Source organism: Haliotis asinina, chromosome 13 (assembly GCF_037392515.1).
Source record: "Haliotis asinina isolate JCU_RB_2024 chromosome 13, JCU_Hal_asi_v2, whole genome shotgun sequence".
NCBI classification, from domain to species: Eukaryota; Metazoa; Mollusca; class Gastropoda; order Lepetellida; family Haliotidae; genus Haliotis; species Haliotis asinina.
In genome coordinates, this window is record NC_090292.1 from 13,287,946 (window position 1) to 13,315,109 (window position 27,164).

The following is a 27,164-nucleotide window of genomic DNA, read 5'->3' on the forward strand; positions in this document are numbered from 1 at the left end:
TGAATATGTATCCTTGAATCAGTTCACGTTGTAAAGAGATTTATGCTTTACATATGTATTTGAACCAAATTAAAATGTGTATGTATTTTTCGAAAAGAGCAAATGCGGTTGTCACCGGTACCTTGATGGTGGATGTATCACTTCATTATGAACGTAAAATTCAGGCACTCTATGAACTACACACACAGCTTCTAGGGAGGTAACGTCAGGCGGTGTGAGAGTTAGTACTTCACTGCGTTTAATACCAAACTGTTTTCAGTTTGGAAGATAGAAACTTAATAAGAACCAATAGTTTGTATTGTTGTATTAAGTTCTCCGTTGATGATGTACACACGTTTCCATGAACATGCAATAAATATTTATAGGTTGATATGCACAGGAGACTTTTCTTTAGTTATTGTTGTAAACAGTAATAAATGTCCAGTCTCCTTTCAAATATGGGGTAGGTGGTTTGGTTTGGATTTTTGTTGCCTGTTTATTTTCTCCAACATTGTGTTTCACATGGAAGGATCCAGGATTCACACTGGGATTCACAGGGGGTCCCGGCTGAAGCAGTTGTCTTCATTTACTGTTCTTTATAGATGATACCATCTCTTCACTTAATTACCTGCTGATCTTCAAGAGCTCCATGACCACCTCTCTCATGTCATACTTAAATGGCCACAATCTCCGTATGGGGAAATACACATACAAACTAACACATGTTTTCCATTTTAGCGTGAATAGCATATATTCACAACAACTGCATCTTTAATAATGTCAAATCTTTTGTCAGAGAGTAGTCACAGTACGGAGAGTTTCTGTACTTTTTGTGAGTCCAGAAATAAATTGTGATGTGTTAACTGTACTTGAAGATTTTATTCATTTGAGATAGCAAGCGTCGAAGAATGAGAGGGTTTTCAATCGACTTTCGGCTATAACAATAAAGAATTGTCTGTGTTACGAGTGGTGATTGATAGGCCAATCACCCATGATTATTATGTTTAGATGAAGGTTTAATCGATTACATGCGATGGTAGCGAAGCGATTGGCAAAGCAGACAGGCGGGATACACCGAAATGTCTGGCCTCCTCTAGATATATTGTACTGTGAAGTGTTTCAAGTTGGGGGTCATCTTAATTTTTTTGGACTTTTAAAAAAAAAATCCTTAATCCTCGCAAGGACACGAGGGCCTGTGACTTACAGTACTTACCTTTGCTCTTTGTATGGACCCTAGCTGGAGTTACACCACCCCTTCAATCATTTGTAACAGAACACAAATGTAGCCATAAATCAAAGGCTAAATTAAATAAATTAAAGAGGTGGCAAGTTTAAATTTACTTTAAATGTGTTTGGACTTACGTACCCTCTCCGGAGGACAATACTTAAATCCCCTTCGAGAGTACTGCCACGAACAATCCAAGTTTCCATGTTAAAACACTTGTATCTACAGAACATACAAACAACAATAATTAAAATAAAAATAACAGTGGTAAAAACATCTTCAACTGTTTTTAACATTGAAATAGCTGTCCGTTATGATGGAGAACCCTGAACACAGATGTCACAGCCTGCGATGGGCCCGAGAAGAACAACGTGAAGGATCTACAGTTACCAGCACGTCCCCCGATCGAGCACTATACAGACGCATGCGATAACGCCCTAACCCACCACAGAATAGACCAATCCAGTTATGACCGATAAACCCCGCCCACTCCGTTTTTTGACGTTTAGGGGGACAACCTCTGATAATGGCGTCACCGCCGGCGAAACGTATGTACATTGTCAACGGTGTTGATAAATTCTGCTTGTGGTACTTTGGTATCGGTAGTTTATGAATGATATTTAAAGAGGAATGTTTTGCGTATGTTATTTAATATATCTTACTTGACAGACTGTTATTAGCGAGTGAAAATGAGTTACATGCCCGATGTCTCGGTCAGCCTCTTCATGTAGGAAGCATATGTTTTTTCGAAATGATTAATCTATCTGGCATTCCACGCCCGTCTACGATACTAGCAGGGAAGTGAAACTGAAGTATGTTGTTTGTTTTTTTATTCCTAGATTCCCATGGCAATTTTATAACACAACCCCATGTTCAAGCTGCAGATCGTTTCGGTATCTATAAATAGATTGTCAGCACTGCGCGAGGAGCCTTCAGTTCGATCTTTTATCCGATGTTCAAATTTAGTTCAATCATTTATGTGAAATCATGAGTTTATACCTTTGACTAACAAACCAGAAAAAAATATTTCCATGTATCTGAAAATACCCAGAAGCAAATATCCAGCAGCTAATCTTCAGCAAATCTACTTAAAATTTCACTCTTCAAATCTGTACACCATTCTAAAATGACACGGAATATATGGAAATATATTTGTTTTAATCGTCCTCTTCAATATATTTTTCTGTGTGTACTTTGTTGTGGAATAATTTATAAACTTCCACAATACTGGACGTAATGAACTGCCAGATTTTATGCTCAGATATATAACACCACTATAACACAAAGACGATCCAAGATACACTCTGCATCTGTACACTGACCCATCTTCCAGAAACAATCTCTGGAAATCTCTGAACAGAGGATCAACAATTACCAAAACAATTAACTAGGTATCTTCAGAGATAATTACTAATGGACATAAGGTGCAAAGTATATCTAAAAATTCAAAACCTTTGTCAATAAAATTACATCTGGACATCATTGCTTCTTAAACGATGATGATAGTAATCTTTGTTTTATTATATCAGAGAACATATCCCTAGAGGACATAACACGAAATCGGATCTATTTCCTTTTCTGGAGTACTTACTAATGTCATCAAAAGCATATTGAAGTTGTTTCAAAATGTGGTTAAAGTTTTAACAAAGTTTAGGAAAATGCTCTGAAGCATTCACATCCTGCAAACCAGTGTGCAATTTAATATGAAGCTAATTTTCCAAATAACCATGTATCAACAAACCTTGAACAATTTGTCCATCTTAATAAACAAAACTTTGGCTCAGTCATGAAACATTGGTAACCTCCCCAAAAGCTGGTAATTTCTAAGAAGCATTACATAAAATCTGGGTTAAATGTATGTTTCAATATTCATTCGAGTTACATGAATAGTCAACTATGAGCTTGTAAGTTATTCTGTTTAAAAAGAAAACAGGAGCCAAGAAACTAAGTTCGTGCCATGTTATTGCTCTGCCATGATATGTCGATAATGTTGTGTTAGCATGCCTGGTTCTGCTTTCAAACCACATGAATCTAATATGTCATTTAGATATAATTATTTATAATTGATTATAGTATTATTTATTTTATTATCTCTCTACGTTTACTAAAGGATGCAAGATTCTTAAAAGATCTCTTGCTATCATTTCCAGTGAAGTAATAAAAGTGACAGTTGTACCAATGTACCTCTCCTGCCTGAAAAATATTATATTGTAACAAAAATTAAAAACAAATAATATTCTCTTATTTAAGAAATACAAGTTTAATTCCCTGCAATATTCCAGAAAGTCACTATTCTTCTCGCATAGTTTTCGTCTCGATCCACATCTCTTTAAAGATATTCCAAAATATTTAAGGCATGGTTTCTCATTTGAAAAGCTTTTCATATTTTGGATATTGCGTGATAGGCATCTGCTTACACTGTCCCTTTGATTAAAAACTATAACGCCTCAAATATTTTGCGCTATTAACAGATAGTGTACTGCACAGTAGCCCTTCAGATTGTGTTTTTGAAACTTGACAACATCATAAAATTTGTGACAAATAAGGATATGTAAGATCGAAGGCAACCAAATCCATCACATTGTACTTTAATGTAACATGTTTTGCAATTTTGGTCGTCCCTAACCGAAATTAGATCGCTGTCAGATTTGTTTACATTGTGTCTCCTTTCAGCTGTATGGTCTACCAAATCAATGCCCAGTATTGACTAAACTGTTAAGCAAAAACATAGTTGTAGTTACAAAAAACATCCGTGTTTATAATACTTGCGAAGCCTTAAACTGTTAGTTGTTGTCCTCTAATTGGTAATGGTTTTACAACTGAAAGTGTGGAAATTCATGCAAATTCTCAACTTCGAGCAGATGTAGGTTTCGAGCACGATTGTGCCGACAATTAACTGATCGTGAGGCCTATCGCATTGCTTGATGCACCTCATTTTTTTTTTTTTTTTTTTTTTGTCTTCACCAAAATGATTCTGTTGAAGGTACTCATCAAACCGCAGCAATGTGTAATAGATATTGCGAGTGTAAGTTGCATAATTCGAAGCACATCGCTTCGGAGGCTTCGTTTGACCCCGGAAATAAGTCTGACAAATCCTCATTGCGCGCCCGGCCTGCTGATTGGTCGAAATCGACCCATGCACCAGTTTTGATTGACAGACTGGATTGGTCTATTGAGAGCAACTTGCACGAGCTTTCCAGGACGAATGATGTCGCATGCCACGTGACCTTGTCAAACGTCTGACGTCATCGGCTGGATGGAGGCTGCGTGTCTCTGTTGATGCAAGAATTGTTATTCAGTTCCTACTTATCCTCTATGCAATGGAAAACTGAATTAATATTAATATATGCATTTCTATTGCGCCAAACTCCACTCAATAGCTGAATACTCACTGAATGCACTCTCCGTGCTCATCGTTGCTTAACTTCACGCGAGTGCTACCTGAGCTATATGTACACACGCCACCATGTGTTTCTGCAGGTGGAGGAAAGATGTTGTTAACACCACTATTTTATGTTTGTGTCTAAGTAGTTTTGGTCGATGATAATGACGTCTTGTATACCTTCTTTTGCCGGTCAGTTTACATCTCTTTAATGATAACTATAAACGTATCTTCTCTCGATTTATTCAGACAGACCCCTGAATGAGTTTGCCTGATCAGTCCTTGAATACGTGTGTGGAAGTCATCCATCCATTCTAAAAAGCCATGTTTTTGACTTATCTTCCTTCGTGTTCTACCGGGACCTTCCTTATAGCTAATTAGCTTGAAATAATGTCATCAAACAAATTAAAGACTCTAAGATATCTCTGCAGGAATGTTTCCGACTCCATGCAGTTATGTTGTAATGAACATAACAATATACAAATGTATTCCTAGGTCCTCTCCCAGTGAATCCACATATACGTAACCAATGGTTTAAGAATGTCTTGCAAACATTCTTTAAGATGGAGTGGAGTTTACGTCACCATCCAACAGTGCGTAAAATAAACAAATATAAAACTTTCAACACTACCGACTTACAATTAGGCACTATAAACACTAACCTAGACAAGATTATGTATCGAAAATATAATCCTTGGAATATGATACAGAAAAGTATATACTAAATCTGACGTCAACCATCTTACAAATGGTCATCAGTTATGAACAGTTAAATCAGACAAATAAAATGATGGAGACTGTTGCTATGTACTCTTCCTCTTCGAATTATACTCCTAATATTAAAAACATATCACAAGCAACAAGAAATGAACATACGAATTTCACTTAAAATAATAGGGAGGATTATCATGAGCTCCACACTGGTCTCTGACAAGCTAACGATACTGGTACAGGGGCTAAACAACACTATACATTATCAACTATTGAAACATTTGCCAGAATCATGCTTAGAAACCCTGTTAGATAACTTGATGATATTTGGTACATTCCCATCATCATGGCATTAATCCATATATGCACCCATACCAAAAACAGACCTGTCTGTGACGTCACACGCTATTACTCCGTGCACGTTCGCATTTGAGCTTGAACATATCGGTAGAGAATAGAGTATGAAAGTTCTGTTCGTGCTATCCCACTGGACATCTTGCCCTCAGGCGATGCATGGTCTAACCCAGGACCTGCAGTGACTATGAGAGACTTGAGTGCTGTGAAATATAAACTGATATTCCCTCCGACAAATCAGACAAAGTATGGTTCAGTGATGAGTGACATAAAAACTATGCTCTCGGACCTATCTATTACATGCAAGTCTCTCGAATCATCCATAAATGAGGTACGTAAGTCCCAAAGCAAGTCAGTGTGAAGTTTCCACCGTTTTGGTCGTAGCATCTTTGTTTTTATGGTATGGCTAAATTTTAGTTTTCCACCCCAGTTTTACATCCATGTCTGTGATACCCTAGTATTTTAGCATTTTATTGTCGACAGGCCTTATTCTTCAAAATATCTTCATTTTTATTGTGTAAGTTGTTTTCGTTACGATGTGGCTGAGATATTGCAGGTGTGATGTTAAATATTAACTCGCTCACTCACTCACTCCATAAAGGGTATAGACAAGGACATGGAAACATCAGTTACCCGCATCAGTTACCAGCATCAGTTACCAGCATCAGTTACCTACTATGCTCAGTATGACATGGGCGCACTTTCCTAGAATGTTGACGATATTGTGAAACAAGATGCTCCTATTGTTTAACTCGAAGCCTTCTGTCGTTATAATGTGTCATGTGCACTTGCAGAATCAATAGATGTAAGCGTACAACGGTTTCAGTGCTTTGCATCTTCGTAAAATCTAGGCACTGGGTGAGACCAGACATTGTACGTGCGCATCGAGTAGGCAGAAAGTAAGAAATTAAAGATGGGCCACGTTCCCACATCATTGCTCGGTTCACTTCCACAGGATAAGATTACTGACACAGGATAAGATTACTGACACAGGATAAGATTACTGCTTTGACTATCCGCCAATAACACTACACAGAATTCGGTTTCCAGTCCGGTGGTGACATCTCAACTGCTAATGAATAGGCTGTTTGAAGAACTAACACCGCTAAGCGTAGCCAGGGTTACAACGGTACGTTTATGGCCATTTTGTTATGTCAGAGCTGGACGCCAAGTCTCTCTCCAGCACGCACACGCACACGCGCACGCATACACACGCACGCACACACTCTAAATTATTCTCACAAGTAACTGTAGCCGATTCATTGTTTATTCAACTTGTAATATTCTTGCAGTATGTAAAATCTTCATAATTTTGGAAGAAATAAAGATGATCACACAGGCGACAATAAATAGGCTCCAAGCAGACTCTGCCTGTTGTCAGTGTTTATCATTTCGTCGGTGTGGTTGTCGTTTCTGATTTATTATCTATCTTCTCTGCGTGCATCTGATTCCCTACTCCTCCCCTAGTGGTGTAGTGGTTAGAGTGTCCGCCCTGTTCGATCCCCGTCCACGCCATGTCAAAAGACGTCAAAATATGGTACTTGGTAGTCCCAGCCTGGTGCTTGGCATTAGTGTATGCAACAAGGACTGGTTGGCTCGGGGTCATTATGTGTCCGAGTGGGGTATTCCTGCTTAACTGCCGCATGGTATGTCAGTGAGCTTGCACTATAAACCCACCTACGTCTGGGCTAGTATAAGCAGCCATACATACACACGCCTCCACGTCATCATATGAGGGAAATATTAATGCCCATTTCACCTCACCTCATGAAGAAGTGTTCGTTTGGTGTGAAAGAAAGGCATGCTGTGATACAGTCCACGGGAGGCCAGGAACAAGGATGTGTTGTTGGCAAATATAGACAGATGGTCATGCGAATCTTTGATCTTCGACCCGCGAAGACGGCGGTTTGTTAGTGAGTATATGATTTCTGTATTATTACAGGACGGTCCGTAAACTATGTCCTCTTTTGTAAGATGTCAATAATGCAGTCTGTTGGCAAAACCAAAGGCCTGTATGTACTGGAGTCTCAGAAGCTGGGGTAAAACACAGTCTGAGACTAATGGCGTCTACTTTGCTTGTGGTATAGCATATGGCCAGTACATAATTACGTGTAATATGCTTGTAGTGTAACATACCGACTGCAAATAAGGAGTCGTGATGATTGGATGTATATCGCAACATGCACATTTGTGTGTGTGTGTGTGTTTGTGGGTATAGCACACTGACATCAGTCTAAAACAAAAGAAATATATGATTCCAAACAAGAAAGTGATTTCAAAATTATATATTGAAAAACTCATTTCATTCATTTACGGGACCATTATGTTCTCCATAAAGATCCTTGAACAGAGAATAATTGTGAGTCCCCTGTACCGTTATGTTTGCAGGTTTAGGTCCAAGCAATATACATAAAGAAAAATGTCAGGTAATATGGAACTATGCACAACGCCATTATTCAGCAATTATAGGCACACTTAGAAATAGGACTCGTGACATGTGGTTTCCAATTCAATATTTCTTTTATTTACTGGTTTTTTTTTAGGGGGGGGGGGGTGTTACAACTAGAGTGAACTGGATCAATGATGTCATTAAGACGGTGTTATTAAAGAGCAACGCCCAGTGGCTCCCATCACCATGGTTACTGTCGCCACGGTTAATGTCGCCATGGTTACTCACACCATGGATACTGTTAACACGGTTCGGAAAGCCGTGGTTAATGACACCATGTTTCCTGATGACTGTTAGATGTTGACATGTGGAGACACTGACAGTACTTTATTGCTTTCAGAACCCAACTCTTTCATTACTTCTACCACAGAACATCTTCACATTTGTGATCGGTAAGATTGTATTTCGCAGTTTAACGTAACCCGTAACCTAAGCAACAAGAGGAACATAAATGGAGGTTAATTTCCACTTTTAGATAATAATTAAACTAGCCACATGATATTGTGTTGTACAAATTTTTTTTACTTAACATTATGTATGTTAACAAAAAAAAACAAAACAAATGTGACAAATCGAGCTATTTATTTACGGGGGGAACTGAGATCAACTGGTTAGAATTTTGTTCCGTTTTGTTGTTTCTCATCATCGGCACCTGGGTTAATAAATCCATTCTTTGTGTCTGTGTTCTCTTTATACGACAGTCCATACACAGGCATGTGGCTTGACTCGTCCAGAGGTAACTTCTCTTTGCCTATGCTTCTGTGCATCTCCCCAGATGGTGCTACCACGATCTCCTCATCCTTTTCAGATGCTATTTCCTGGAAAACAAATAACATCTTGAGAAAATGAATGTAATGAATTAGACAAGGCGGAATATCAGTCACAGAACAAACCATTTTCAACAGGCATTGTCTTAACTTGAATGATTCTTGTTTACCACTGTTGTTTTTTTTCAAGAGCGATAACTCTGGATGTTATAACCTCTGGATGTTATAGGACTTTGTCGATAATGTGTCATTAAATGTGTCAGTAAAACGAATTCGGTGTCAATGTATCCCTGTGTGTGGTGTGTTATACACTACTACCATGCATAATGCTGAGTTCATTTCTCAACTATTTCAAGCACATTCATGTACATCAACATTAATTGTGGATAACTATTTTCAGTGATGTAATAAGATATATATGTCTGATTTATAAATAATAAAAGAAAACTAAGTGTAAATGCGCATATTGTAAAACAGAGTGGTAAAGTTTGCATTTGGGGCCTTGTCGCTTTTACTGAAATAAACACTCTGTCTGTGTGCCTGCCTGTATCTGTCCAATTGTATTTCCTCTTTCACTGACACCATATCCTAATCAATCATGATCTGGTCCAATCGTTTTAATGTGTGTTTCGACCTCATCACCTTCAACTAAGTAATCTGTTACAAAACATTACTACTGTAAATGAATGACATCGATCAGTATGCAAACCCGCGAGCAACCATCTTGATTGTTTTACTACCCAGACTATCTGCGTTCAACACGCTGATCAATACCTCTGGATCTAGGAACTCCTGGTTACAGCGGAGACACCTGCTGACGGGGCCTGGAAGGCAGCAGATGAGTCGATCGAAGAAAGGTATCAGATACTTGGTGTCTACATCACCAATGCTATTCATCCCTGAAAGTCAAGATCAGAAATGGTTAAGTTAAATGATAAGTACAGGAAGTATAAGTGTACGTACTAGGGAATTTGTAAACGTTTGAAAAGGAAAGGAGTGGGTGAGTGAGCAAGTTTAGTTTTGCGCCGCTTTTAGCAATATCCCAGCAATATCACGGCGGGGGACACCAGACACGGGCTTCACACATTGTACCCATGTGGACAATCGAACCCGAGTCTTTTGTGTGACGAGCGAACGCTTTGTCAAATAGGATATCCCCCAACCACCTTCAAAAGGAAAGGAAAATTTACGAGTAAGTGAAAAGAAAGGCAAAAAGGAGCAAATCAGGTGAACTGAAATGTTAAAGGTCCCATACACGTGTGAAAGCGTACCATGGTCCAAACTGTATGCCCAGTCATTGCATGTGGACATGTAAACGTTGCAACTATCCTGGAAGCATAAGAATTTCAAAGCAAATGAACGACTTCTTTGATTGGCCTTCTAGAAGATGGGTAGATGAAGAAGGGGGACTATTCTCTTTTGGATATACATCTTTTGAATGGATATACGTCGCCTATACAGAATACGGATGTTGTATATCCGTACATGTAGTCCTCCTTTCACAGAATGGATCTACAATTCAATGTATAGATGTGCATTTATAGTGTGAACAAGACCTGAACACGTCGGTATACATCAACTCTAACTGACCTGTCAACGCGCTCACAATCAGGCCAACTACAATCGCCGTTGATGCCCCAATAGCCGGGTACCACAGATACGACACCGTGTACAGGGCGGAGATTCCTGTGCTGAAACACAATACAGCAGAAAAGAGGGTACGAAATCTCTGCTGAAAACAGAAGATGTGATACTTGTGCAGGAAGAGAGGGATGTTCTGTATACGCATTGAATTTGTTTTACTTTTCAGTAGAAGAACTAATCTTGAAGTTTAAGTTCGACCCTCAGGCTTGTCAACCTGTCCAGTCATTTCGTAAATTACTTGACACCCAACTCACTGCTCGACAGGTCCTGGAAACACAAGAGTGGTGGTGTGAAATTTGTGCTGTAAAAGAGTGGGGATGTTCCGTGGACGAATTCATTTTATTTTACTTTTAAGTAGCAAAACTAGTCATGAAGTTTAAAACTTCGACACTCTGCACTGACGACCCTGACAGTCATTTCGAAAATCACTGGACACCCAACTCACTGCTCGACAGGTCCCCCAGGAGTAGTCATGATGGAGGACATTGTTGTCGTCATGGAGTCGGTGGTGTTGGGGACGCTGCAGTTGTCTGTAGGGAACTCAAGGCCAGTTGGGGCTCCCACAACAGTGTAGGCTCCTATGCTGATCCACAGGGGAAACGCAAGACCCAGAATACCGCCAACCATTGCTCCCTGTAAAAGACAATATAGCATACACAAAAATACCACCGACAACTGCAGAAGATATAGCATAAACAGGCGACTATGCTTTGCGTAAGAAGTCACTAACGGGATCGGGTGGTCAGGTTCGCTGACTTGGTTGATACATGTCATCGGTTCCCAATAGCGCCGATCAATGCTCATGTTGTTGATCACTGGATTGTCTGGTCCAGACTCGATTATTTATAGTCCGCCGTCATATAGCTGGAATATTGCTGAGTACGGCGTAAACCTAAACTTACTCACTCACTGATAAACTAAAACACCACTGCTCCCAGTCGCTGATGATAACTGAATAATATAATTGATATAATAATATCAAGCAGTCAAGGTAGAAACACAGTGTGTTGAGATGTAAGGGAGAAGAACTTGAAAGTAGACGCAAAATAGAAAATAATGGTGCTGGAGCAACTGTGATGAAAACGTAAAGCAGTCTAAATATGTATGAGACTGCTTTGTATTCGCTGTTTTCGTACTGTGTTAACATTAACATTGATCAGCCTGTTATGAAATGTCAGCAATGTCTGATTTTGAACTTACAATCCAGTTGGCCCACGGGAAGCAGGCGCCGAGAAGAAACATTCCCAGCAGAGGCCCCGTGGCAGCCCCGGTGAAGCTCAGCGACGCCTTAAAGAAACCACGAAACAAATGTGTTACTCCATGACTCGTTCAAAATTGTTTTTTCAACTTCCTCCACGTTAATCAATAACTGGAATAAGTTATTTGAGTTAACTGTCAAGCATATTTACCTGCACAGTATGCTGACCAGTTACTTTGAGGTAAATTTTGCTGGTGTTTAGATCTAACGTTGTTAAAGGGAATGATTCATCTCACCTGCAGCACCGTTCCGCCTAAATTCATCGCCATAAACGACATCCCAACACCAGCGCCACCGAAAAACAGCACTGCAAAAGGAATTGTGTATGACATGACATTTGGCATGTTAATGTCAGTACCAGTTAATGTCAATACCAGTTAATGTCAATACCAGACAACAAGCAGCTATGTTGTTGTTGCGTACCATTTGTAATAAGGTACGGTTCATTTTGGTCATGAGTGAGTGAGTGAGTGAGTGAGTGAGTGAGTGAGTTTGACACCATTTTTAGCTATATTCCAGCATTATTCCCGGAAATGTCCTTCATAAATTATTCATGTGAAGAATCGAACCCGGGTTGACAAGCGACCGCATTAACCACTAGACTATATCACCACCCCTCTAAGTATATGGCGGTGGAATGAGCATCGATCTACGTAGGTATGATACGATGACAGGCAGGCGAACTATTTTCAAAACGTTCGTAACCGTACAAACGTTATAAGCCAATTCTCAACACATTGACTAAGGTCTAGGGTAAGAATTCATAAATCTACGAACGTTTCGAGAATACGGGTCCAGAATCTTCACGGGCATGGTCACGTCATCAGAAGACAAAGGTCACTATGTACGGTACAAACCCATACCTAATCAGTTACAAGTGTAGGTAATCTGTGAAAATAGTCATCCTTCATATTGGACAAAGTTGTGCCTTGTCAGCAGAAGGTACTATGGTTCGAAGAAAAAAAATGTTCCCCCTTGCAGACAGTGAGTAAACATGGTATGACAACCTTCACACGATCATTTTTGTTTGATTATGGATCTTCCGTCGCAAGGAAGGACTAAGAACAACTTTGAAATGCAAACCTAATAGTTTAGTGACGAGTGTTTTCTGCCCCTCGTTCAGTCTTTCACCAAGGAACGGTTTCAGGAAGTCCTCCCAACACACGGCTGCCAGGGCGTTCAGGCAGGACGACATGGTGCTGCAAGGACGTTGAACATGGGTTACTGACACAGAGCAATGTTTGTTTGTCCATGACAAAGAAGCATAGAGATGGCTGAACTGTGTGTTCTCTACTTTTCGAATATATTTGATCATACTATTCCTCTAATAAAGCTAACTGTTACTACCTCAGTGTTCCACCAGACTGAGCAGTTCATACCTGAGTATTTCAATTCACTGAACAGTACCTACCTGAGTGTTTCACTACACTGAACAGTTACTACCCGGGTGCTTCAGTTCACTGAGGGGCGGTGGAGTAGCCGAGTGGTTACAGCGTTCGCTCGTCACTCCGAAGACCCGGGTTAGATTCCCCACATGGGTACAATGTGTGAAACCCATTTTCTGGTGTCCCCCGCAGTGATATTGCTGGAATATTGCTAAAACTAAACTAAACTCACTCACTCACTAAACTTCACTGAACAGTACTTACCTGAGTGTTTCAATTCACTGAACAGTACCTACCTGAGTGTTTCAATTCACTGAACAGTACCTACCTGAGTGTTTCAATTCTCTGAACAGTACCTACCTAAGTGTTTCACCACAGTTTTCACAGTTCCTACCTGGGTTTTCAGCTACAGTGAATAATTCCTAGTTCACTGTTCCACTAAAATGAAGAGTTATTAGATGTGTGCTTCACTAAGTTCATTAAGTCCTACCTGAGTCCTACACTAAATTGAACAGTCCCTATATATAATGAACAGTTCTTACCTGAGCGCTCCACTAAAGAGACAAGAGATGAACAATCCTGGGAGACCTGGATACCCTAGCACCTCCATCACAAAGTAGGGTATAAGCTGGAAGGAAAAGAGTGAGTGAGTGAGTGAGTGAGTGAGTGAGTGAGTGAGTGAGTCAGTCAGTCAGTCAGTCAGTCAGTCAGTGAGTGAGTCAGTCAGTCAGTGAGTCAGTGAGTGAGTCAGTCAGTGAGTCAGTCAGTGAGTCAGTCAGTCAGTCAGTGAGTCAGTGAGTGAGTCAGTCAGTGAGTCAGTCAGTGAGTGAGTCAGTGAGTCAGTGGTGTTACATCTGAGTTATTGACGACACTGGATAACAGGAAAGGGTTTAAACAGCTGTTGTGAGTAGGAAATCGAACACTGGCTATGAACGCTCGAACCATGCCATCCTATGAGAGCAAGGTTACGCGACGTGATATCATCGACTCATTTTTCAATCAGAAAATGATACTCATTCTGATTTCTTTCTTGTTTAATGCCGCACTCAGTTACATGACGCTGATCTGTAATCTGTAAATAAATCTGGACCAGCCACTCGAGTGACTGACGTTATGAGAATGTGAAACTGAGAACCGTTGATATTTGTCAATCAGGTCAGCGAACTTGACCATCCGATCCTGTATGTCGACTCTTACGACAAGGATAACCTGCTGACGACCAGATCTAACACCGACCTCCACGGGTAGCTCATTCTCTGATGGTTTACCTGGTTTGAGTTACTGATGTACTCAGCCGACAGTGGATCACATCCTTTCTGAGCGTAATAGGCGAAGATTATGATGCCAGCTAGACAGACGATGGTCAATAGGATGATGACACCAATCACATTCAGCATCACAGATCTGCAGGTAAAAGTTGTGATATAGTGAGTGGGTGAGTAAGTGAATTTCGTTTTACGCCTCACTCAGGAATACAATAGCTATATGGCGGGCAGTAAATAATGGAATGGTTTCGATAGATCGGTCAAATCTAATAGCACAACACACATATATATCATATCTTACCTTACGTTTAACGAAAGCCCAACACCGAATCCTTCGGGCGAATACAATCCGATTCAGGTCATTTAAATCCTTCATTCGGAATACTATAACAGCACACTGTCTGCAGATAACATCTGTTTTAAAGCATCTATAAAGATAATACCCCAAGCGTTCATTGATCTAATAAAACAGCGTGCTCGTGATACAGAGTTATCGGTTATCGCTCTGTTATGAACATTTCACATATCCGACATTAACTGGTCTGGCAGATGTTTTGTATAAAAATAACGACATCTGATTAAATATGAGTGAGTGCAGTGAAGCCTCTTTTAACAATATTCAAGCAATATCACCGGGGGCTTCACACATTGTGTCCATGTGGGGAATCTTTCAAATAATGAAGAGGGCGGAGGGTGGCCTATAGGTTAAAGCGTTCGCTCGTCACGCCATAGACCAAGGTTCGATTGCAACCATGCAATATGTGAAGAGTATTTTTGATTGCTGGAAAGGTTCCCAAAACCATTACTGACAACGTCTTTGATAGGTACTGAGAAGCTGGCGTGATGACGAAGTGGGTGGACTCTACGGATATACAAATTCTTCATTATTAGGAGAGATCGACGATACGGGGTAGCTACTAACACTACTGGTTTGTCTGAAGTATTGGGCGGCGTTACTACCTGCACCAACACGTCGGTATTATCATATAAATAATTAAGAAGTTGTATGTCTATAGAACTCTCCACATTGTTCATTCACTGACAAAATACAACACGGGGTAATGTTTCTACTCCAGGTGTGACAAAGAATTTAATAGTAAACACCAAAGTTTGGAAGCATGTCCCATAAACAAAACCTGCGACGTTCAGTGAACGCTTTTGTTTGATAATACACCAATACGAAGTCTCCTGCCCTTGACTTTCCATAGGGTCCTTACAGCTTGGCCTTCCGCAGTGTTGGCAGTGCACAGTAGCGCTGGACACTGGCCTGATTGGCCCCGTAGGTCGCTGACCAGCTGATCATCCCACCGATAACTAGTGACCAGAAAGAATGTCGTACTGTGGGGTCTGGGTCAAAGCTGAAACACAATTATAACATCTAAGAGGCAGGGAGTTTAGTTTTACGCTGCATTCTGAATATTCCAGCTATATGCCGGTGGTCAATAAATAATCGAGTCTGCACCACACAATCAAGTGATCAACAGAATGGCCGTCGATCTGGGCAACTGGGAACCGAGTGTCATCCAAGTCAGCGAGTCTGACCACCAGATCCCGTTAGTCGCCTCTTACGACAAGCACAGTCGCCTTTTATGGCAAGCATGGGATGCTGAAGGCCTATTCTACCATGGATTGCTAAATACCATTATTCTAACCAGGATTCCCACTGATCTATACATCCCAAAGGGAGTGGACACGGTTTCCATTGTTTACATTCATATTTTGTTTGTTTGTTGTCTATTTTAGCGATTGGTCAAGGGTCTGTAAATAAGCGTGTCCAATCAGGGGAGAGTTATACATACTTGAAGAAATTAATTCTTCCCCATTCTTCGTTTATTCTCCACACTTCTCCCATGCCGCCTACCACGATGGATCCCTGTAGTAATGGAATGTGCATGTACAATGACGTCTATAAAAATGTACCCAATTTGTTTTCTTTAACTCATGCATCATATCTACCAATTTGTTGAGCTATGAAAACGATGTAATGAATATGTTTACATATTTACAAATATTATGACCCAAGGAAAATATGGATTTTCGTCTTGTTTCATTTGCCGATAATAAAGATGACATTTTTCATGTTTAATGGTTATTGTAGAAATTGTACTAAGCAAGTATGAATTCTGGCATAATTCGTCACCATAATACCAGTGGAAGTAAACTTCGTGTCATTCGTTACACTCCTCTACAACGTCCAACAAACCCAAGTAGGAGGTCGCGTCAGGTAAGCTTTGAGCGACCTATGAAGCGCGAAACGATCGAAAGGATTTAGCCAATCAGATAATAAATAGTTACTGTGCCAGGTCACTGACACTGACCCCTCAACAGATGGAAATCCACGGAAAACACAGATATATATGACCTGCAGTATATACACTTAAGGCTTTCTGTTGAAATGGTTACCATTAGCCAGTATTTCCGTAAGCTATCATCCTTCAATATTGACTGAAAAGGCTGTTTTCAACGACTGTTTACTCACTGTTGATAAGTCTTGTAGCATGTCCCATGTGCATCACCCGGAAGCGATCGTGCGGAAAATAACATTCGGAATCGCACGGGTACCCAGAACAAACCTTTTCGAGGTAAAAGTTCAAAAGGTATGGTCAAATGTACAATTTCGCGATTTGGTAAGCAGTGCTCTGATTGGTCAGTCTCAAATGTTGCCTGACACGATATGTTACTAGTGTTTTTCAGATTCTGTAAAGGAGTACTAGTATAACGAATAATATTGAGACTACTGGTAAACTCATATAAGATGATCCACGACCTGACAAATGACCCCAATTTGCATACTTGGGAACGCCCCACAGAACGATCCCTTTGAAACAAGAGGGAGACAGGTTGTCTGATAAATATCAAAATCTGCTTAACAGTACTGAGACAGGTGTAAAGCAGTAGCGAGACGGGTGTTGTTCAGTAGCGGTCTTGATTTCATGTCACGGTTAGCATGTATTGCACGTGCATAATCTTCAAGCTACCTGTAGCAGCCAAGTGTACTCGCCCAATTCGTTGTACCGCCTCTCGTGTCACAAATGCGTTTAGTGCGCAGGAGCATCTAATATGTGTCTAGCAGTACGTTTACCTAGACTTCATGTGTCCGTCAGATATCACTTCTGTCACACACCGTCAAATCTGTGTTTTAGTGAACTGATTCACTGTTCTTGATAGATGTGTATATAGGCATATTTCACAATCATACCTGAATGACTATTGCTAGTAGTCCGGCAAGCATCACCACTGACTGAAACACGTCTGTCCACACAACTGCTTTCATTCCACCCTGAAATGAAATATACGTGCAATATCAAAATTATCAACCAAAACATCAGAACAACTACGAGGGCTGGTCTAAAATGTCTATGCCTACAAAAGGCCTACATACGCCTACATTCTAGACTGGTGATACCAACTAATCTTAGGAGTATTGTTGACTGTTCGTCAGCAGTCCAGTTTCCAGTTATTTTACTCAAATAGACCAACTAGTTCGAAAGCAACAGCTCCTTGAAGCCTACTGGGGTATATATACGAGTACAACGTCAGAGATGTTGAGGGCTGGAGTTCTGATTTTACATTACAATGCTTCGTCTAACACGTCTCGATTGGCAATGTCTGCAGTACATCAATGTGGCTTCGAAGAACTTCCTCATCCTCCATATTCACCTGAGCTAGTCCCATGCGACTTTCACCTATGTCCAAATTTGAAGGGACATCTCCACGGACAACCCTATACCGGTAATGACGAGCTCAAATCTGATGTATCCGTATGTATACCCAGTGTTTACAAGTTATGTAGGGTTAGGGTTAGAACTTTTTGACCAGCCCACGTAGCATTCACGCATACCACCCAAGTGCCGTACAAGATGAGACCTCAACGGACGGGTTGCTGGCAAATGAAGTAGTGTCGAAGAGATTCCGTAATAAGAACATCCAGCAGACTGCCCTTGGCTCGAGAAGATCGCTGTTGGAAATCTGTATCATGTTAAGAACTGCAGATGTTGCGATCATTGTATTGTACCCACCAGTGAGGTGTAGAATGTTGATACTAGGCCCACAGTGATGATCGTGGCCCAGGTCGGGAACCCGGTGACTGAAACACATACAGTAACTTAAAACATTCACGACACTTTCTTTTCGTGTTGTAAACCCTACAACGACAACGATCTTACCCTTCTAGCCGTGCATCAAATTGTAGGGGTGGGTATTGCAGAGAAGTTTCATACTACGAGATATTGCGAGATATTGAGATACCATATGTATTGTAATAAATTGCAAGAATTTTTACTAACAAAAAAAGAACATATAATCGAGTTAATGCTTCATTCATAAAACAAAAACAAAAATGCAAATGTTATGAATTTTTAAGCATTAATAAAAACTTTTAATCATGTCAATATCATTAATGAGTAAACATTTAAAACATTTAGTTTCAGTTTCAAAACATTTCTAAAATTGAAACAAAATTAAGAACACACGTTCAAACCAAACTTAACTTGACCTTAGGTTTGAAAAACGGAAATATCCAAAGATTTCCGGGTCTTACGAAATTTTCCGAATGCATCTCAAACCGGTTTTCGATCAGCGTACCGGAATGCGTATCGTGTTCATCACTGAACCGGTAAATACCGGTAAACAAGTTACATTGAGCAGCCCTGTCAGACTGCTTTTCAAGACTAATTCAAATAACGCTGCGGAAGGTTTAACCCTGTTCTGCTTCTTTGCATAAGTAGGTTCAAGACTCCTTGCGATATAGTTTACCTTGCGATATAGTTTACCTTGCGATATCATTTACCAAGGCGAGCATTGTTAAATCCAGGGCCTGGATTTTCGAAGCTCTCTTGGCGCTACGATACTTGTACGTTAATGTTAATTTATGGCAGGTACGACAGTCGTAGCCCTAAGAGAGCTTCACAACTAAAGACCAAGGAACTTACAGTATAGTCAGCAATCAAGGGAGTGATTCGTGCTTGTAGGCTAAGGAAAGGTAAAACATATCGGGACCCGTGAAGGTCCCGGGGTAGAATAGGCCTTCAGCAACCCATGCTTGCCATAACAGGCGACTTTGCTTGTCGTAAGAGGCGACTAACGGGATCGGGTGCTCAAGCTTACTGACTTGTTTGACACATCTCTCACTTGCGCCGATCGATACTCATGCTGTTGATCACTGGATAGTCTGGTCCAGACTCGATATTCATAGAGCAGTCTAGAATGTAGGCACATGTAGGCCTTTTGTAGGTTTAGAAATTTTAGACCATTCCTCGTATTTGTTCTGATGTATTGGTTGTTATTTGTGATTTTAGGGTGGAATGAAAGCTGGAATATTAGTGAGCGTGGCGTAAAACTAAACCCAATCACACCAAATTGAATTGAACGTGCAGCATGAATTATTGGGTCACTGACTGAAGTTAAAAGGATCAACGCCATCGGCTGACTGCAGACAAGAGGCCAACTTTCCCACGCGTTGCCAAGCACCATTCCATGATTATGGTGCCGTCTACAGGTGCAGCGTTCATCACGTGATCTACCCAGATCCGGACGTCCACGGGATGGAAATGAAGCTCAGGACAGGCTAACGCAGACAGTCACCACGACCACCTCCGCAGCCACAACTAATACTGGACTGCGTGGGATGTTAGGCCAGGCAGTGACGAGGAACCGTCTAAACGAGACAGGTTCCAGCATCGTAGTAGACCACCACAGCGATGGTAACGTGTTTGGTTTAGTGACGGCAAGGGGAATGTTGTGTTTGATACAGCGTAGAGGACGTACACAGGTTTGAAGGCGAAAGTGTCATGATGTGGGCTAGTTCACCCCAACAGGCGGAGCATGTTGAGGACACGTCTGGGACAACGTAATGGTGCAACGTCCCACAAGTGACTTTCGCACTTTATTTCCATTATACAACAAGCACACGACTTTTTGAAACCCGAGAATGAACACACGCAGCAAGATTGACAGCGGCCTTTTGTGCTTTATGTCTCCAGATCTAAACCTCATCGAGTGTTTATGGGATGCTTTTTATCACCGGATGTCTGTTAGCAGCAACCACAGTTGGAAAATGGCGAAGAAAATTAAACAGAATCAAATCTGGTGCTACTGCAGCAGAGCAACGTTGCCTAAACGTTGTTGTAAAAAATAGCGTGTCTTACGTGGCTACATAATTCGTACGTCTAGTACCCTTTAAGGACCAGGATCCCGATCCACTAAACATTCGAGATGGTTACGAACTGTCGTAACTTTACGGTTTACTGTAGATCTACGAATGTCGTAGCGCTATGAACGCTTTGTGGATCGTGAGCCTGCGTCCGCTTACATGAAGAGTTCTTAGCGCTTCCTACATGTTAGGTCGTCGTTGCTAAGATCGTTTTCTGTAAGTGTGTCTAGTTAACGTGAGACAAGCTCGAACGCAACACAAAATCTATCAATGAGTATCAATACATACATATATGTTGTATAATATAGTGGCGAGCTGATTATTATAATTCAGAGCTGACCTGAAATTAAGAACAGACAATCGTCCCCACAGATAAGCACCTTTGGGGTTTTAATTTGACAATTAAAACATACCCGCTTCTAAGGCCGTTGATGGAGCAAACGATGCAACTCCCATATACAGCACCTGGTAATGCAACAAACACTTCTTGAGAATATATCGGAAGGATGTGAACTACAAGAAGGATGTGAACTACAAGAAGGATATGTGAACTACAAGCAGGATGTCAGCAACAAGAAGGATGTGAGTACCAGACAGGGTGCGAGCAACAAGGAGCATGAGAGTAACAACACGGATGTCGACTATAAGAGGGATATAAGCAACAAACAGGACGTTGTACAACAAAGATGTGAACAGCAAGAAGGCTGTGAGTATTAAGGATGTGATCAGCAAGAAGGATATGAATATAAAGCAGGATATGAGAATCAAGTAGGATGGAAGCAACAAGAAGGATACGGGTAGCAACCAGAATGTGAGCAACACGACGTGTGTGACCAAATCGAATGATGTGAGCACTAATAAGGGTGTCAGCAGCAGGAAGTATGTGAGCAAGAAGAATATGGACAACCAGAAGGGCGTCAGCAACAAGGGGGAGGTAATAGATGTTTTGGGGCAACATGAAGGATATGACGAACAAGATAGTCATGAGCAGCAAGATGGATGTGGTCAACAAGAACAATGTGAATAACAGGCAGGACGTAATAAGAAGAGTGTTAACATCAAGAAGGGTGTGAGTAACATGAAGGAAGTGAGCGGTAAGAAGAATGAGAGTAACATAAGGATGTAACAAGAAAGATATGGGTAGTAAGAAGGACGGGAGCAACAGGAAGAATACGATTATAAAAGGATGATGGCAATAAGAAGCATGACTGTCACCATGTAGCTAAGAAAGGTGTGATCATCAAGATGGATGTGAGCAAGATGGATGTGAGCAAGAGGAAGGATGTGAGTAGCAAGAAGGGTGTCAGCTAAGAGAAGGATGTGAGCAAAAGAAGTACGTGTACAGCAAGAAGGATGACAAGAAGAATGGTGTAATCGCCAAGAAGGATGTGAGCACCAAGAGAGATATGGGCAACACGAAGAATGTGAGCACCAAGATAGAGTGAGTGAGTGAGTGAGTTATAATTTAACGTCACATCGGCAATATTTCAGCCATATCGTGACGAGAATAAACATGATTATACAGAACATGTAGATATTATAAAACCCGTCAGCAAAGTACGGTAAAATAACTAGAGTATCACAATTCGAGTCTAAAACTAGCAGATGAAATTAAAACTACAGCACAATTTGGACAATACATAATATAAAGGTAGGCTATAGATCACCAACAACTGAAGGTAGATCACCATACTAGGAACCAAGGGGACTTACGTTACTTTAGCAACCTACATGGCCCCTAGCTGGATTTATACCATCCCCTCAGCTGCTGGCGATTGTAGGAGAATGACCAAGATAGATATGGGCAACACGAATGATGTGAGCAGCAAAAGAAGTGTGATTAGCATGGAGGATATGAATAACATAAGAGAGTAACAAGAAGGACGAGAGTAACAAGAAGGATGGGAGCTGTAAGAAGGGTGTGTGCAAAAAGAATTATGTGGGCATGAAGAACAATGTGAGCACCAAAAAGGATGTATGCAACAAGAAGGATGGTAGCTATTAGAAGGATGTGAGAAACAAGAAGGATGAGGAAGAAAAAGCATGTGAACAACAAGGAGGATGAGAGGAACAAGAAGGGTGTGAGGAAGAAGGAGATTGTTCTGGTAATACAAAGGATGTGTGCAAAAAAGAGGATGTGAGTAACAAGAAGGATCTTAGAAACAAACTCACACTAGACCAAGTTTTACATGCAGTTATAGGTATTTCAGGCACGCACCTGCTGAATTATCATGATACATGTCCCTGTTAGTTTGGCAGCACGAGAGTCGAACCTCTTCTCCAGATACTGCAATGTAATACGGTATATTTAGGCAATGCAGAACATATTTGGGTAAATCCTTACTTTGGTAAATACAATATTTCCACTCGTCACGATATGGCTGAGGTATTGCCGATGTGACGTTAAATATTAACTCACTCACTCACAATATTTCCTAGCCTCTGAATGATGTAGGCAACAAATTAATTTCAGCCTACACAACGCGTACGTCATGTCACGACACCGGAGAGACTGAAACGGACAAAACTAATGTGGCCAGACATTTTGGTGTCAGACATCAAAACACGACCTCATCTCTGTGGAGACGTTTTCAACATAATGGGAACATGAACGGTTTAACAGCTCGGAGCATTCCTGACTTATGTCCAGTCAGTTCCTGGGCTATACCAACCGACTGTAGGGGGCAACATAACCGGCCTCGACGGCCTGCGGTACTACTCCAACGTCACCTACAAGCACGTCTCGTCTGGTGCAGATGGCACCTACGTTACTGGAGACAGGATGGGGAAGGTGTTTTGTCCACTGACGAGGCGCGATTACGTGTGGACAGCTAAGGTGACATGGCCAAGGTGTACATACGGCAACTGAGTTATGACATGTGAACCATTACGTCTCATGAGGTCTTCGATAGAGGGATGTGACCAATGTGCAGTCGTTCATTTATGGAAAGAGGCGTAACTTCATGCTTCATAATGCTCGTGATTTCTTGAGACAACAGAACATTCTTGTACTCTCCCCGGTCACTTGTTTCTCCGGACCTGCCCCTGTTCGAGCACGCGTAAGATTAGTGAGTATGGTTTTACGCCGCTGTTAGCAATTTTCCAGCAAATATCACGGTGGCGGACACTCTACCCATGTTGGGAATCAAACCCGGGTCTTCAACGTGACGAACGAACGCTTTAACCTCAATCAGATAAGTTGAGTGACGTAACGTCAAGCCAAAATCAACAATTGGCTTTAACTGAATTGAGATAAGCTTTGGTTCTGACGTGGAACAACAATCCCAAGGCTTTCTTCAATCCTTTAATGTCGTCGTTGCCGAACGTCAATGGTAGACACACACAGTCACACAGTGCGTGTCAAGATGTACTGTGTCATATCATACAGATTTCGATACTATCCTGTCAATAGTTGAACAATGAGTAAGGAAACACCACAAACCATGTCAATATTTGATATGTTCCTTTAAAATGACATGGCATGATATTATGTTATTCTATAAGTATAACAGAGAACGGCAGCACCATGCCTCCCTCCCCCTCTCTCTCTCCCTGTGTGTGTGTGTGTGTGTGTGTGTGTGTGTGTGTGTGTGTGCATTTCTGCAGTTCATTATGGACACAGGACCATGTACATATGTTATACATATTAACTCACTTTTCAAAGTCGTATAATTTGAATAGATCTATCTGAATACTAGCCCAGCTAAACTAGTATGTATAGTTAACGTTGCCATGGGTTCTCGACTACTTTAACCATAGGTTCACATACATAGCATGTATGTATATCACAGAAAGTACATTACATTTCAATAAATCACTGTGCCTCTCAACATAATGTCTTCTCATAAATCCCTGCCATACTTGAGAATCACGGAAAGTAGTCAGAGATATACAACCGAACTCTTCGGGGTATTAAATAGGTAATATAAATGACAGCGTGCGAAGGTTATATTCACATCATTGAAGGCCGTTCGCCATGGCAGTAAAGTGCAACACTTGCACACACCACGGATTGGGACCCTGCAGTGTTTTCAAAAGACATGGAATATAAGCGGCCTCGACGCATTTTGCTGCCTCCTGGCCGTATACTGGCTCGAATCTCACATCCAACCTTGACCTTTTTCCAACATATCTTTGGTTGAAGACATATCTTTGGCTTTTATTGGTTTATAACCTGACCTGCCCCAGTAATTAAACGGCGGTAAACACACCCTTTCCATTTTCTCTCACAGTCAAACAGAGTAGATATGAGTGAGTGAGTTTAGTTTTAAGCCGCATACGGCAATATTCCACCCATATGGCGGTGGATAGTATTTAATCGAGGCTGGAAGAGACAATCAAGTGATCAACAGCACGAACATCAATCTGCGCTACTGGGAACCAATGACTTGTGTCAACCAAGTCCGCGAGCGTGACTTCCCAATCCCGATAGTCGCCTCTTACGACAAGCATGGGTTACTGAAGGCCAGTATTCTAACCCAGACCTTCACGGGTAGCTTGTTGTGAAGTTATTATATTAGAACATGGCGTATACAGCCCGTAGTACACGAACCGGAGGAAACCTCACCATACACCGTATATACGACACAAGAGGTCGATATGTCGAACTTTCGGTGCTCTCGGTGCGTTAAAACAAGGCATGCACATCTGCCTGCACATTTGTCATACATGCACACTGTTTGCATTGTCCTTCATTCCAGCTGCAGAGATCAGCATGTGAGACAACAAAGTTTATATGATTTGGGCGAATAGGACTGAAGATACCGTTTCCATTTCCGTGAGTGAGAAAGTAAGTGTGAAGTTTCGTCGCCTTTTGTGTCAAGCATGGCTTACTGAAGGCCTGTTCTACCCCGACTCTTACGGGTCTTTCCTTGGAAGAAATTTCTATGAAAAAGAATGCCACCCTGTCAGATGATGTCTAACAGCGCTTCCTATGACATTCGCATCAACGTTTCCAGGGAAAGTTTTCGAGTGACGATCCTGGAATTGCAAGACACATTTCTTTTTTCGCAACCAAATGTGTTCTTGATATATTCCCTTTTAATTTTTTGCATACATTATCTTTTTTTCAAAAGTATTCGAGATTCATTATTTTCCGTCTTTGACGGTTTGGGTTCACATTCATATTTCGAAGTAGGGTGCTAGGCTCAAAATAGTACATACACCGTGGATGTTTTGTCAATTTTGAAAAATACTCTCATGCATTATGTCAGCTGTAGACATAACGTACGTCAAACACAATAATTCTTAAATTACTACCTAGATTCCGGAAGGACTTCGGATTTAGAATTTTAGGCTATATGTTCCCTGAATTGGATGATCGCTTTTCATCTAACTGTCATTTGGGTGGTACTTAGTTTATGATATCAATCCCGGGTTTCTAATTTCTAATTTCTAAACCTAGTTACTGGCATACGGTCGTCTCAAACAAACAAACAAACAATAAAACTACTTAATCACCATTCGTTAAAGTGGCTCCTGTGGAATTCGAATGATACGCAAATGGCGTCTCCGGTGACATAAAAAAACCATGAAAACCAAACAAAAATAAACAAAAGGACCAAAGCACCAACCTCCCAGCACGCAAAAAAACCCAACATGCCCTGAAAGCATGTCAAGATTCTTCAAAGTTTTGCGAAGGTAATTTACCTCAAAGGAACTCGTAAATTTCAAGGGATACAAGAGTGGAACGTAGAGGACAGCAGCAATCACAATGGCGGCCATCAGGCCAATCAGGTACACGAAGTACTCGGTGCCCTCGTTGTACATCTCCGCAGGGGTTCCCAGAATCAAGATGGCAGACATGAAGGACACGAGGATGGAAATGGCCACGGGCACAATCTGCATGTCTCGTCCTCCCATCAGAAACTCTCCCGTCGTTTTCTGTTTGTTTCCCCAAAATGCATAGAAAATCCCAATAGCTGCAGACACACCCAGCATGAGAGCAAACACCACATAATCCACCACTCCGAAAATTCGCTGCTCTTCCGCCATTTTACCCGAGCTGTCTTGATTCCGTGAGACGTTCACATGCGGTGTGAAGTCACGTGACAGGAGAACAATATGGTCATAAATGTGCCTCTCACTTTAAATCTGTATAGGTTATGGAAGCCAAGAGAAAGACCAGCATACACTGCGAAAAGAAAAGGACGTGTCATCATGCAACGGCTTTCAAGTTTTTCCCCCCGTAAACGTTTGAGTACAGGTGTGGGCAGCATAATGTTCGTTCAAAGTTGTTGCAGTTTTATGGGAAGATGTATTTATGTTCTACATTCTCAAGTTACGCCGTTGAGCTGCGAACAATCTTCGGTATGTAAAGGGTTAGAACGGCCACAAATAAATCAACTCAACAATCGGGTACAGTTGGTGACATAGCTTATGAAGCTCAGGGTCCCGTTCTAGAAAGCGTTCCTCGCGCCACAACATTCGACATTCGTAAGTTTGATGTAAACTGTAGAGTTGCGACAGGTGGTAACGTTTGTGGATTGGGATCCATATTCACTGTATTTTAGGGGTGTCTCAACAATATTCCATCTATACGAATGTGGTCTGTATGTAATCGAGTCTGAATCAGACAATCCGGTGATCAACAAA

General features: G+C 41.2%; 1 protein-coding gene across 1 annotated transcript; it reads right to left on the bottom strand.

The window, feature by feature from the left end:
- Positions 1 to 8,711: 8,711 nt before the first annotated feature.
- On the bottom strand, positions 8,712 to 26,564 carry LOC137260499 (sodium-coupled monocarboxylate transporter 1-like). Its single transcript, XM_067798173.1, has 16 exons — positions 26,220 to 26,564; positions 22,789 to 22,857; positions 20,984 to 21,035; positions 18,439 to 18,506; positions 17,619 to 17,699; positions 16,219 to 16,292; positions 15,637 to 15,777; positions 14,423 to 14,558; positions 13,697 to 13,782; positions 12,853 to 12,968; positions 12,006 to 12,076; positions 11,712 to 11,798; positions 10,957 to 11,144; positions 10,458 to 10,558; positions 9,642 to 9,766; positions 8,712 to 8,918 (listed from the first exon to the last, which is right to left on the bottom strand). The coding sequence occupies exons 1-16, from the start codon at positions 26,562 to 26,564 to the stop codon at positions 8,712 to 8,714; spliced, it is 1,947 nt and encodes a 648-aa protein (XP_067654274.1).
- Positions 26,565 to 27,164: the final 600 nt, after the last annotated feature.